This window comes from Capra hircus, chromosome 7 (genome assembly GCF_001704415.2).
Source record: "Capra hircus breed San Clemente chromosome 7, ASM170441v1, whole genome shotgun sequence".
NCBI lineage: Eukaryota > Metazoa > Chordata > Mammalia > Artiodactyla > Bovidae > Capra > Capra hircus.
In genome coordinates, this window is record NC_030814.1 from 89706618 (window position 1) to 89721541 (window position 14924).

Genomic DNA, 14924 nt, shown 5'->3' on the forward strand with positions numbered 1-14924 from the left:
AAAATTCTGTCTGTAAATTAAATGACAAGCAATATCAGAGTTTGGACATACACCTAACATCAAATGAGAGAATGTTTTCTGAAAGAAGCAGGCATATTAAATGCATTAGATGTTTAGCACCCATCTAGTAAGTGCATTAAGAGTTTTCAGGTCCATCACAAATTTCTATAAGCATTTTTGGTTGTTGTTTTATATCAGTTAAGGTAGGAATTCAATTGCTTCAGGGATATCATAGCCTTAAAAAACCTTTTAAAAAAAATATTGTGGCAAAAACCACATGGGTTTCCCCAGTGGCTCAGCAATAAAGAATAAGCCTGCAACTCAAGAGACAAGGGTTTGATCCCTGGGTCAGGAAGAGGCCCTGGAGGAAGAAATGACAGCCCACTTCAGTATTCTTGCAGGAAAAATCCCATGGACAGAGGAGCCTGGTAGGCTATAGTCCATAGGGTCACAAAGAGTTTGACAGGACTGAGCAACTGAGCACGCAGGAGGCAAAACACACATAACATGAAATTTACCATCTTAACCATCTTTAAGTGTCAGCTGCTAACAGAATTGTGTCTCACAGATAGCACATAAAGGTCCAAACAGAGCCAACCCTTTGCTCTTAAATACATGCACTGTAAAGTTACTTGGTGGATGTTTATTATAATTATTTATGGCTGCATTTAACAAAATTTTCATTTTGTTTGATGCTATTTACACTACTGTATAAAGGAAGCGAATGACAGGAAAAGTCCCACCAATAAATAAATAATCTTCATTTAATTGTGATTTACCTTAAGAATTATGTTATCATCCACTCTTCCTGAGAAGATTCAAAGGATAACGTGCTTTTTCGATGGCTATGATACTTAAGTGTTGCCGAGAGGCTAGGTATGAAAAGTGTTTCTAATGATTTTTTTTTAAAGGTGGTATTAAGTACACTCACACTATTATATAATACCAGACCCTTTTCATTTTCGAAATTCTCTGGGGATACTCTAAAAACTCCATCAGACATAAATTTCCCTGCAGTGCAAGATGTACAGCTGAGGACTGTGATGTCTCACATCTGCGGATATGCTGAGATCAGTCCTGCACGGAGATGGGGCCTGTAAGTCTGACCTTCCACGGGACACAGTGCCTGGGTTGCTGACCTCAAGGCCCAGTAGCGAGGACGAGGACGAAGGGCGGGGCCTCCGAGTGTCAAAAGTCACACGTCAAAGTCAAGCAAGACCTCACTTGCAGAGTGTGATGTTATTTTTCACTGAGCGTCTTTGTTCTTAAGTTAAAGGCATGTTTCCACGGTGACCTTGATCCCTGCCCGACTTCCCGGCCCCATAGGTCACCAGACACCCTACTCACCCACCCTGTCCAGTCCTCTCTAGTCCCGGTTCTGGACAGGGACGCTCCTTGTGAAAACTGAGTCAGGACTTCGGGTCCAGGAGGAGGACCTGGGAGGACCCGCCCGCACAGGAGCGAGTTCTGCTCAGAGCCCGGAGCTAGTGGACAGTATCCCGAAGCCTGCTGCTGCTAAGTCACTTCAGTCGTGTCCGACTCTGTGCGACCCCATAGACGGCAGCCCACCAGGCTCCCCAGTCCCTGGGATTCTCCAGGCAAAAACACCTAGTCACTCAATAAGTCAGAGGGCGGGAAAAATCGGAGGCGTTCGGGCGGGGCCGAAGAATTGTCCAATCAGGGGCAAAAGGAGGCGGGTCTCTAGAAACCTTCCAGTCAGGAGCCCCGGCAGTAAAAATATTTGAAGATTGCCCAATCAGACAGGTGAGGTGTGAAGTATCTCCCAATCACAATCCCGGATGAAGAGAGTGTCAGGAGCACCGTCCAATCAGGGCCGAGGGCGGGCACGCTTTCCTGCCCGAGTGCGAGTAGTTCTCTGGGGGCCTTGGCGTTGCTGCGCACCTGCCCCGCGGCCCCAGGTGTCAGGTCCCTGTGGCTCTCACCTGCCCGGGCCGCGGGGAGGACTCCCGGGAGAGCCCGGAGCCGGAAAGAGATGGTGAGTGAGCGGGGCCGGGCTCAACATCGGGAAGGGCTGATTTGAACCGGCTGGAAGCGGTCTCGGGGTGGGGTCCTGGCGTCCTGTCCGGTCCGCGCGTGTGTGTCAGCGGTCTCAGAACTACCCGGGTGACCCGATGCTCACAGGTGCCTTCTGCACGGGGCCCCGAGAACACCAGCCCCTGGTCGGTTCCTCCCAGCGGACAGTCTGCAGGGGTGGGCGGGGAGCTTGGGGACACCTGCTTGGGGACCTTGGACTGGGAGGGGTCACCTGCTAGGTCCTTGGTCCTGAGTGACCCCAACTCCAGTCCTCATTTCTTGGAGGGACACTAGTTGTCAGCTGACCGGACGCCTGAGGGGAAAAGGCAAATAATTCCTGACCCGTGGGTTCTCACAAGGGAAATGAGAAAAACTAACGCCAAGGTCAAGGAAAGCGCACTATCAGGTGGGGCAGCACCCCTCAAACCATCACCCCCGCCCAAGCAAAATGCACAGGCGACACAGTGGGGACACTGCTGGTGTTCTTTGTTCAGAGAGCACTTCAGTGAGCGATGGGGGAGGGGTGCCCCACGTGGTGGCGTGGCTGCTCTTGACCCTTGGGTCATCTTTGTCTGGGGACCAGTACAGCCCTGCCCCTCCCTGGGTTTGTTACCTTGAAAAGATGTGTTTGCTTACTGGAACCTCAGATTTTCAGCAAGTGTAAAATAACGTCTAATAAATACAGCGGGAAACAGAAAATAAAATATTTTCAAAGGGGTGAGTTTCAGAAGAAAGAAAAAAAAGGAAATATCTGCATTCCGCTTGTTAAAAAAAAAAAATCACCTGTCTCTGGTAAGTTTCTGAGGTCTGTTCCTTTGAGTTAACAAATGGAATTCTGGGGTATAGCCTCGAAAGTTCTGGGGAGAAACATGTCAGAGAAATAGAGATTTCCCTTCCTGTACAGCTGCAGAGAAGTGAAGGAAATACCACATAGCATGATAGGTAAAGATGGTGAAGATTCACCCAAAAATATCAGATATTTAATTTGTGACAGTTGATGCTACTGTTGTTTATTATCTGCAATACACTTTGCTTAAATCTGCAATAAATTGTTTATTATCCTTGAAACCTGTGGGTATACACGGATCTTACTTAGACACCAGTTTGTCCTGTCCTTTGTGCTAAAGTGTCTGTCATTTCTGCTTGGCGCTCAGTGGCTGCTCTGTAGTAAATCAGGTCTCCTTTTAGACATAGATCTGCTTTGGACTCTTCCTCAAGGTAGATCTAATGGCCCATTCCTCTGCCAGTTCATCCTGTCGGGAGTGCTGCTGCTTTAAAATCCTTGCAGTGTGCCAGTCAGGTTCTCTCCTAGTTCTTCAGAATATTTTGACGGTTTAGGGGCATTCGTTCTCATTAGGTTGGAAAGTTAGTATTTGATAAATCCTAAAAAAAAAAAAAAAATCTGTTTGGGGATTTCATGGGATTTTATAAAGATCCTAGGTCTGTCTTGGGAGGATTTATATTTTGGTTAAGAATGTGTGCCATCTTGTCATTTGTTTCATTTTTCTTTGTTACTATCCTTAGCGTTTTTAAATTTTTCTATTTCTTTTTTCTTTTTTTTTTAATGCATTATTTATTTATTTATTTGGCTCCACTGCATCTCAATTGCAGCATTTGGGATATTTTAGTTGTGGCATGCGGGATCTAGTTCCCTGCCCAGGAATTGAACCCAGGCTCCCTACATTGGGAGCTCAAAGTCCTAGCCACTGGACCACCAGGGTAGTCTAGTTATTAGATTTTTTTAATAGCCTTCATTAAACTTACTTTGTACTACTTCAGTTTGGTTTTTACCGTGGTGTGTGTTATCTTTTCAAAGTGACCTTTCCTGGATCTTCCCCGGTGGTCCATTGGTTAAGATTCTGCGCTTCCAATGCAGGGGATTGGGTTTGATTCCTGATCAGGGAAATGAGATCCCACATGGAGCATGGTGTGGTCAAAAAATAAAGTGACCTTTCCAATTTGCTGTTGCTTTTAATTAGAAAGGTAATGAAATTTGTATTGAGTTTTTATCCTGAGATCTTGTTCAGGATCTTATTCTATGATTATTGTTTTTTTTCTGTTGGTGTCATACACATACAGTTGTTTGAGTTAGGCATTGAGACAACCTCTTTTCTAGTACCGCACGTTTGTGCATTTTCTGGACTGGGTTGCTAGTATAATGTTGACTAAGAGGTCAGCTGGCCACACTTCATTTGGATCTAATTGTCTTGGAGAAAACAGTTAACTTCATACAATTTATATGTTCTCTTTTTTTTTTTTTTGAAATTTTTTCTCATCTGTTTTCCTTTATCTAATCATGCATATTACCATCTGTTTCCTACTGGTAAGAGTGTTTTTTTATGTATGACTGTTGAATATCATAAGATGGCTTTCAGCAACTGTAAGATGATTAGAGGTAATTCCTGTGAGCTGATTTAGTGTTTTCTGTTGTATAAGATAACATCAGTGTAGGAAAATGTATATGACATATATAGTTGACAGAAATATTGGAGAAAAAAAATCCTCTGTGAAATGAAACTCAGCCCTCAATGTAGAACCAGCTTTCATACCAGACTGGAAATGAACCCGAATGACAGGCCCCTCACTCTCCAAATTCAACCAAATAATATGTTGAATTATATCAAGATATATGTGTGTTTGTGTGTGTGCTTGTGTGCTCAGTCATGTCCAACTCTTTGTGACCCGAGGCAGGCTCCTGGACTGCAGCCTGCCAGGCTCCTCTGTCCATTTCTAGGCAAGAAAACTGGAGTAGGTTGCCATTTCCTTCTCCAGGGAATCTTCCGGACCCAGAGAGGGGGGAAACCAAGTCTCCTATGTCTCCTTTATTGCAGGCACTCTAGGGTTCTTTTTGTAAGGGCACTAATCCCATCCCTGATCAGCTCCAGAAGGTTCCACCTCCAAACACCATCACCTTGGGGATTAGGTTTCAACCTGAATTTGGTGGCGGAGGACACAGACTTTCAGCCCATGGTAGTCCCCAAGACCACCCTGGCTTCACAGATTTACTTGGTGGCTCCCTGGCTTCAGTGTGTAGCCATGCTCATGGCTCTGATTTCTGACCATGGGAATAAAGCAGAGTCAGCAGGAGAAAGGTACTCAGGACAGTTCCTGAGGAGACTGAGTGCCGGATCTCAAGGTTCCCCACTCCCCGCCAACAAAATCACACAGGGCAGGCTTCCTCCCTCCACTCCCCACGTGCCATCCACCCGGAACACTAATGAGAGGCTCAGTTACCAGGGTTGTGTTGAGCTGGTCATGTAGACACCCTGTGATTAGTCTGAACTGAGATTCCAGACTCCCAGAAGGAAAGCTGTTCTTCAGCATAAACTGTATTATTAGCATAAAAGGGCAGAGGAGCCACTGCTGTCAGGGTGGTGAGAATGCTGCCCAAACCCAAGTTCCCACATGCCAGCAGACAGCCAGCCCTGCATGCCAGGCTGAAGAAAGACTGGACAGCCCCTTGCCCTTCACTTTGTCTAAACTTTTGCTTCAGCTCTAGGTATTGGTTTAACTTTTTTCCTCCTAATGCAGTACGGTCTTCTAACTCTTTTTCCCCACCCAAAGCTCACTTTGGGGAACTTGAAAGGCGTTTCACCTCCTGCCCAGAAGAGAGCAAAAATCAGAGGTGTCACCTGGGCTGGACTTTGATTGTCCTCTCACTTGGCCAGCATGGCCACTGGCATATTCAGTCAGCTGGCCCTCCTGGAGTTGGATCGCTCAACTTTAAACCTCACAGCAGGCAGTTCAGTCGCCCTTTCATACCCCAGATGACCCCATTGTCATCCGCTCTTCCTTCTTCCTCCACTTCGCAGACAGTGCTTTTCCCATATTTTAGTGAGTCTGGATTGTTTCAGCAAATTCCACTTCTGATGTGTCTGGTGACCACAGGACCAACTGTGGTTCTGCAGATAGGACTCACGTGACTCAGCACAGAGTTGTACTCATGACTAGAATTTATCACAACAGAAGGGCAAAGCAGACTCAGCAAAGGGAAAAGGCCCATGAGGAAAAATCTGAAGAAAACCAGGTGCACACTTCTAAGAGTCCTTTCCCAGTGGAGTCACACATAACACACCGCACAGCCCAGGTTGTGACAGCACATGAAATACTATTTCCTGGAGGCTCATTAGGGACTCAGTGCCCTGGGGTGTTTATTGACAGCTGATTGTATAAGCATACTGTGCCCAGCACGGACCCAAAGCCCAGATGCCCAAACAAAAAGCAGGTGTTCAGCATTAAATATCAGTTTACATACAGGGAGTAATAATTATGGTGGTGTGAAACCTTCAAAAATTAAGTTCCCAGACGCTAGCCAAGGCCAGTCTTGCCTCCTCGCCAGCAGTCATTGCCAGGGATCAAGTTAAGGTTTGCAGTGCCCACTCTTTTCCTGCACGTTCAGTAGAGGAAACACTACAGGCAACTCTATCGCAAGCAACTCACCTGACTCAAGAAGGTCCTATATAATAGAGATATTCCTGTTATGCTCTGTTGAATAGGTACTAAATTCTGGCATCAGAATTGTTGCAGAAGAGTATTCTCTTTCCTCTGCTCATGGAATGTCACTGGGTTGATGAACTTTAAAAACAAAACATGGCTTAAGGGAGGCATTCAGCTTAGTGGTTCTTGTGCTTAGGAATTGGCCCGACTTGCTCATGTGCCCACCAGGGGGAGGGACGTGGACAGAAGAGAAACTGAGAGTGCAGCCTCTAGGTTGGTTTGTGTGGAATCACTGTCTCCTGGGACTTGAGGCAAGGCAGTGTTTCCTGTGTAGGAAGGCACTGGAATCCTTTATGTATTTTATAGTCAAGGGTAAATTCTCTGTCAAATGTTTCTGATGTTAAAGTCCTTTGCAAAGTAGACTCTTAACCTTTTCCTTAAGGTCATCAAGGGTACTGTTTTATGACTCCTGTAGAAGAGCATCATGGAACGTGTGTGTGTGTGTGTGAGCTCAGAACTGCTGAGAAGCAGCACTGGCTCAGGAGTGTAGAGAACGTATGGAGTTCTTACTTCCTATCATCGTGAAAATAGAGAAAAAGAGTAGAAACTGGGCTGGTGATAACTATTACACAGAAAAGTTAAAATTAACACTTATTCAAAAGAAATATTGTATTCAGCCAGCTGGACTATCCTTATGGCCTGGAGTTCTTTAAGACAATATGGCTAGCTGGCCCTTGCAGCACATTGGGTTCCCACAGGCCCATTGGCCTCTCATATTTGGTTGGGGGAAGAGAAGGAAAAATGTCCAGTCCTTCATTGTATGTTTTTTAAATTTATATCTTTATTTATTTACTTTTGCCCGCACCATGTGGCAGTGTGGGATCTTAGATCCCTGCCTAAAAATTGAACCTGTGCTCTATGAATTGCAAGTGCAGAGTCCTAAGCACTGGACTAGGGAAGTCCCGCCTTCATTGTGCTTTTATTCCTTTGAACCTCATTCAGGCTGACCTTGAGCTTCATGTGCTTATGAATGGTGTGCTAGCTATAAAGTCTGTTGTATCACAAGGGGGTTGACGATTCTTAAAATGCAAATATTGTAATGGACACATGTATATGTATGGATGGGTCCCTTCAGTGTTTACCTGAAATAATCACAGCATTGTTAATTAGCTGTGCATGCATGCTAAATTGCTTCAGTCATGTCTGACTCTTTGCAACCCTACAGATTGTAGCCTGCCAGGCTCCTCTGTCCAGGAGATTCTCTAGGCAAGAATACTGGAGTGGGTTGCCATGCCCTCCTCCAGGGGATCTTCCTAACCCAGAGATTGAACCCATGTCTCTTACGTCTCCTGCATTAATAGGTGGGTTCTTTACCATTCACAGCACCTGGGAAGCCCTTAATTGGCTATCAGTTCAGTTCAGTTCAGTCACTCAGTCATGTCCGACTCTTTGTGACCCCATGAATCACAGCACGCCAGGCCTCCCTGTCCATCACGAACTCCCAGAGTTCACTCAGACTCATGTCCATCGAGTCTGTGATGCCATCCAGCCATCTCATCCTCTGTCGTCCCCTTCTCCTCCTGCCCCCAATCCCTCCCAGCATGAGAGTCTTTTCCAATGAGTCAATTCTTCGCATGAGGTGTCCAAAGTACTGGAGCTTCAGCTTTAGCATCATTGCTTCCAAAGAAATCCCAGGACTGCTCTCCTTTAGAATGGACTGGTTGGATCTCCTTGCAGTCCAAGGGACTCTCAAGAGTCTTCTCCAACACCGCAGTTCAAAAGCATCAATTCTTTGGCACTCAGCCTTCTTCACAGTTCAACTCTCACATCCATACATGATCACAGGAAAAGCCATAGCCTTGACTAGATGGACCTTAGTTGGCAAAGTAATGTCTCTGCTTCTGAATATACTATCTAGGTTGGTCATAACTTTTCTTCCAAGGAGTAAGCGTCTTTTAATTTCATGGCTGCAGTCACCATCTACAGTGATTTTGGAGCTGAAAAAGTCTGACACTGTTTCCACTGTTTCCCCATCTATTTCCCATGAAGTGATGGGACCAGATGCCATGATCTTCGTTTTCTGAACGTTGAGCTTTAAGCCAACTTTTTCACTCTCCTCTTTCACTTTCATCAAGAGGCTTTTTAGTTCCTCTTCACTTTCTGCCATAAGGGTGGTGTCATCTGCATATCTGAGTTCCAGAAAAACATCTATTTGTGCTTTATTGACTGTGCCAAAGCCTTTGACTGTGTGGATCACAATAAACTGGAAAATTCTGAAAGATATGGGAATACCAGACCACCTGACCTGCCTCGAGAAACCTATATGCAGGTCAGGAAGCAACAGTTAGAACTGAACATGGAACAACAGACTGGTTCCAAATAGAAAAAGGAGTACGCCAAGGCTGTATATTGTTACCCTGCTTATTTAACTTCTATGCAGAGTACATCATGAGAAACGCTGGGCTGGAAGAAGCACAAGCTGGAATCAAGATTGCCGGGAGAAATAATTGGCTATACTGCAATATAAAATGTTTTTGATATTAAGAAAATAAATAAAAGTTTTTAAAAATGGAAATATTGTTTCATTTGTATAGTACTTTCATTTCTCCAACATGATCTGAATCCTTTGGTTAAAGAAGAGTTAAGACTTGAAGTGGTTGCAATAGAAATGTAGACGTTAGTGGTAGTGGTTTAGTTGCTAGTCATGTCTGACTTTTGCAACCCCATGGACTGTAGCCTTCCAGGTGCCTCTGTCCATGAAATTCCCCAGGCAAGAGTACTGGAGTGGGTTGCCATTTCTTTCTCCAGGGGATCTTCCTGACCCAGGGATCAAACCCACGTTTCCTGCATTGCAGGTAGTGTCCTGCTTTGCAGGCAGATTCTTTACCAACTGAATCATTAATCTATGAGGGCGGGAATGTGGACATAAAGTTAGGAGGTGTGTTGACTGAGTCACAGAGTGAATGTTTGGTGACCACAAAATCTTGTTTGAGCTTCCTGTGACTTCAGCCCAATTGCTGAGTGTCATGAATCACATCCAAGCTCCTGCACACATTTTGGTTGTTTCAGGACTCGGTGGTCTTCGAGGATGTGGCTGTTAACTTCACCCTGGAGGAGTGGGCTTTGCTGGATTCTGCTCAGAAGGAGCTCTACAGAGACGTGATGCTGGAGACCTTCAGAAACCTAGCCTCAGTGGGTAAGAATGATGTCATTCTTTCACTTAGTTGTTTAGAGACAAGCATATCGCACATCACTCTTCTGAGATGTAGAATGTAGAAAGGAAGTATGTTAACTAATAAGACAGATGTGGTCACAACTATCTTAGAATCTACCCACAAAAAATGTGAATCTATGTATTAAACTGAGTTTTTCTTTCTATAAAGAAAGCTCCCTTAGTATCACTAGTAGATACAGGTTTCATGGGGCATTTTAGAACCTTGAGAGAATTTTACTGTGTTTATTGAAGTGCTCACCATTTTGACCCCTTGTACTTGTTTTTGATGAAGTCTTGACACAGATAAATGCCTCAGTTTCTTTCTCGGCCAACAGGTACTTTCTTTCTTGTAAGATTTGTTCCCTTTTTGCTTTCAGATGATGAGACTCAATGTAAGGCCAGTGGGTCAATTTCTCAGCAGGATATTTATGGGAATAAAATATCCAAAGAACATAAAATATCAAAGTTCACTGGAAATGATTCCTGGCCCTTTGTCTTAGGAAAAATTTGGGAAGAACTCAGCATTGAAGATCAGTATACATACCAGAGTAGACACCCAAGGTGAGTTGCACTCAGAGAAAGCAGTACTTCAGGAAGGAATCTTAGCATTTTATGAAGTTTAAAAAGCAAACAAAGTACAAGTAAGCCTAGGTCAGATTTGTTTGTTCATAGAGATTTTCATGAAGATTTTTTTTTTAATTTGACGTTGATGTTGTATTAGAAACAGTTGAAAACAATCAGCTGGAGAGATCATGTTTAAGAAACACTTGTTTCTGTAATGGTTGCAGTTGAGCCCCCTTTTGTGGCATTGAGTTTATTCCACTTTAAAAGAAGTCAAATCAGTGAGAAAATTTACCCATTCAGTGAAATCCGTGAAAGTGTAATCCTTGTGTGTATGTGTGTGTGTGTGCTCAGTCATGTCTGACTCTTTGCAACCCCATGGACTGTAGCCCACCAGGTTCCTCTGTCCATGAAATTCTCCAGGAAAGAATACTGAAGTGGGTAGCCATTACCTCCTCTAGAGGGTCTTCCCAACCCAGGGATTGAACCCATGTCTCTTGCGTGTCCTGCATTGGCGTGGAAATTCTTTATCACTGCACCACCTGGGAAGCTCTGTAATCCTTGTACTTACTAATATATCATTATTAGTCAAACCATTTATAACATGCTTCTCATGTTTAACAGAAATCATGTGGTGGAAAGACTCCATGAAAGTAATGATCAATGTAAGGAAGGCTTCAGTCAGATTCCAAATCTTAACCTGTACCAGAAAACACTCACTGGAGTAAAACAGTATGAATACAGTCCATACAAAAAAGCCTTCATGCGTCGTTTACTCAAGAATCACAGCACTGCTTGTACTGGACATAAACCGTATCAATGTCGGGAATGTGGGCAGGCCTACAGTTGTGATTCACACCTAAGGACGCATGTGAGAATCCATAATGGAGAAAGGCCCTTTGTGTGTAAATTATGTGGAAAAACCTTTCCACGTACTTCTTCCCTCAACCGGCATATCAGGATTCATACTGCTGAGAAAACCTATGAATGTCAGCAATGTGGGAAAACCTTCATTGATTTTTCAAGTCTTACTAGTCATGTGAGAACTCATACTGGAGAGAAACCATATCAATGTAAGGAGTGTGGGAAAGCTTTCAGCTACTCCTCAACTTTTCGAAGACACATGATAACACACACTGGAGAGAAGCCCTATAAGTGTATGGACTGTGGGGAAGCTTTCAGCTACTCCTCAACTTTTCGAAGACACATGATATCACATACCGGGGAGACACCACATAAATGTAAGGAATGTGGGGAAGCCTTCAGTTATTCCTCAGCTTTTCGAAGGCACATGATAACACATACGGGAGAGAAGCCTTATGAATGTAAACAGTGTGGGAAAACCTTCATTTATCTCCAGTCCTTTCGAAGGCATGAAAGGATTCACACTGGAGAGAAACCTTATGAATGTAAGCAATGTGGAAAAACCTTCATCTATCCCCAGTCATTTCGAAGACATGAAAGGACGCATGGCGGAGAAAAACTCTATGAATGTGACCAGTGTGGAAAAGCATTCAGCCACCCATCCTCCTTTCAAGGACACATGAGAGTGCACACTGGAGAGAAACCTTACAAGTGCAGTCAGTGTGGGAAAACTTTCAACTGGCCCATATCCTTACGAAAACACTTGCGAACTCACACTAAAGAGAAACCCTATGAATGTAAACAGTGTGGAAAAGCCTTCAATTTATCTGCTTGCTTTCGAGAGCATGTGAGAATGCATCCTGGAGACAAGTCTTATGAATGCAAGCTATGTGGGAAAGCCTTCTACTGTCACCTCTCCTTACAGAAACACATGAGAAGGCACACCGCTGAGAAGCTTTATGAATGTGAGCAATGCCAGAAAGCTTTCAGTTGGCCTGAACTTTTGCAACAGCATGTGAGAACGCATACTGCAGAGAAACCTTACGAATGCAAGGAATGTGGTAAAGTTTTCAAGTGGCCCTCATCCCTACCAATACATATGAGAGTGCACACTGGAGAGAAACCATACGAATGTAAGCAGTGTGGGAAGGCCTTCAGTTGTTCCTCATCCTTAAGAAGACATGCAAGGATACATACTGTGGAGAAACACTACATATGTAATGGGGAAAATCCTCATGCAAATGAATTCATGCACAGTGCTTCAGAAAATTCACATGAGGAGAGAAATCTTATAAAAGTTGCAAATCTGGTATTGCCTTTATGAGTCCCTCGTCATGGAAGTGGATCCATATTGAGTGTACTTCTAGTTCTTTTTGATGAAAATTAATTGTTAAAGTACTCTTAACTATAGTACATGAATTTTGTAGGTAGTGGGTTTTTTTTTAATGTTTTAGGAAATAAAACATTTATCTTTCCAGTTGGACTCATGGTGATTTGCAGTGTATTTTTAATATATACACTATATAGTTTAGAGCAACTGCCCAATGTGGGGCTTGAACCCATGACCCTGGGATTAAGAGCCCGATGCTCTTCTGACTGAGCTAGCCAGGCAGTTAAATATATAGCTTAATATCTTAGTTGTTTAAATTGTCCCTTAAGGGGTCATTGGAACAATGACATTGTGGTATTTGTTGGAATTTTCCTACTGGCTTAGTGTGGCAGATACTGGATAATCAACCATTACATATTTTCCACCATGGTATTGAGACAGCCTTTATTTAATTAGGCCAGTGGAGCCTTATTCCATTTTTCTTAAAAATAGTTGGTTGCTGCTGCTAAGTCACTTCAGTCGTGTCCAACTCTGTGCAACCCCATAGACGGCAGCCCACCAGGCTCCCCCGTCCCTGGGGTTCTCCAGGCAAGAATACTGGAGTGGGTTGCCATTTCCTTCTCCAATGCATGAAAGTGAAAAGTGAAAGTGAAGTCACTCAGTTGTGTCCGACCCTCAGCGACCCCATGGACTGCAGCCTTCCAGGCTCCTCCGTCCATGGGATTTTCCAGGCAAGAGTACTGGAGTGGGGTGCCATTGCCTTCTCTGAAAATAGTTGGTAGAAATTTGTAATTATGCAGAGCTCTTCAAAGTGTATAGTCTCATGTGAATTGTTACTTTGAACTTTTACTCTTTGCTTTGTCTTCACTTGTGATTGTGAATTAAAACTAGGTTTTTTATTTAAGAGACACTTGTGATGTGACCATGAGATAGCAACTTCTGGATTGTGTTACATCAGCATGAGTAGTGTTAGGAACTACAGTTCCCCAGATCCCTTCCCTTTATGAGTCTCTGTCCAAATATACCAGAAGCCTATTGATGTGAGATTTGGAAGGCAGAAGTGAAGCCATTACTAAGGTTTTGCAGTTTGTTGTTGTTGTTTAGTCACTCAGTTATGTCTGACTTTTTTGCGACCCCATGGCTGTAGCCCACCAGACTCCTCTGTCCATGGGATTCTCCAGGCAAGAATACTAGAATAGGTTGCCATTTCCTTCTCCAGGGGATCTTCTTGACCCAGGCATGGAACCTATGTCTGCTTCATTGGCAGGTGGATTCTTTACAGTGAGCCACCAGAGAATCTATAGATATATTTACTTAACACTAAAATAACCATTTTGGTTTCCTAATTTATATTTTGAGACATATTGTTGGGGAAGGGTCAAAGAGCTGCTTCTAGAACTGTTCCTTAAGATAGTAAGCCTGAGGCAACACTCACTCATGGAGGAATTTCAGAGATTATTGCTGCTATCAAGTCCTGGGGGATACAAGGACTTTTTTTAAACTAAACTTTTCTTTCAGTTTGGTTGTTATAAAAGCTATGAAAGGGGAGTTTGAAATATCACAATCCTTTTTAAGGTGCTTTTTAAAAACTTGTGGTTGATTTACAATGTTGTGTTAATTTCTGCTGTATAACAGTGATTCATTTATATATGTGTGTATATGTGTGTGTATTCTTTTCATTTTCTTTTCCATTATGGTTTATCACAGTCACTGAATATAGCTCCCTGTGCTATAGTAGGACCTGGTTGTTTGTTATTATTAATACATTATTATTGACTGAAGTCCTTATAGGCCAGGGCTGAAGTTCCAACTTCAATGCCAGGTATTTTAATTGGCAAACAACCTGATACCCTATGAACCACATACACCCAAATCAAGTCATATGATTTAATTCTATTTGTGGACTTCCCTGACAGTGCAGTGATTAAGACTCTGTGCTTCCACTGCAGGGGCACAGGTTCATTCCTGCTTGGGGAACTAAGATCTTCATGCCACATGGTGCCCCTACACCCCACCCCCACCCCCCCCACCCCCTGCCAAAAGGTATTTGTAAGTAATGCTCCTTTGCCCACCTTGGTCTTCAGATTCTGCAAGTGGCTCAGCCTCTATGGCTATGTCATAGAACCACAAAAATCTGATGCATAGCAACCCAGGTTGGTATCCCCTGGGGTATCACCCCAGGCCACATGGCCCTGAAACCAGGCCCTCCAGAAGCTGCAGGAGTCATCATTTAAGAAATGTATCTAGGGCTTCCTTGCTGGCTCAGTGGTTAAGAATCCACCGGCCAGTGCAGGAAACATGGGTTTGATCCCTGGTCCGGGAAGATCCCACGTGCCAGGGAACAACGAAGCCCATGGGCAACAACTACTGAGCAGCAAGTGAAGCCGCTGCAATGAGAAGCCACTGCACTGCAACTGGAGAAAAGCCTGCTGCAGCAAGGAAGACCCAACACAGCCGAAACTAAATAATTTAAAAAAATGAAAT

The 14924-nt window shown here is 43.9% G+C and overlaps 1 protein-coding gene across 2 annotated transcripts; it reads left to right on the forward strand.

The window, feature by feature from the left end:
• On the forward strand, nt 1851-12983 carry LOC102181027 (zinc finger protein 555). 2 transcript variants are annotated; one of them, XM_013965310.2, is made up of 4 exons: nt 1851-1996; nt 9541-9667; nt 10186-10246; nt 10871-12983. In XM_013965310.2, exons 1-4 carry the CDS (start codon nt 1994-1996, stop codon nt 12432-12434), a joined length of 1755 nt encoding a protein of 584 aa, XP_013820764.2. In that variant the 5' UTR covers nt 1851-1993; the 3' UTR covers nt 12435-12983. The 2 variants fall into 2 exon arrangements, with proteins under 2 accessions (XP_013820764.2, XP_005682647.2); XM_005682590.2 differs by having other exon boundaries at nt 10063-10246; nt 10871-12587.

Coding starts and splice junctions, on each gene's coding strand:
- LOC102181027 (XM_005682590.2), top strand. Junction 9,668..10,062: donor CAGAAACCTAGCCTCAGTGG/GTAAGAATGATG, acceptor TTTTGCTTTCAG/ATGATGAGACTCAATGTAAG. Junction 10,247..10,870: donor TACCAGAGTAGACACCCAAG/GTGAGTTGCACT, acceptor CATGTTTAACAG/AAATCATGTGGTGGAAAGAC.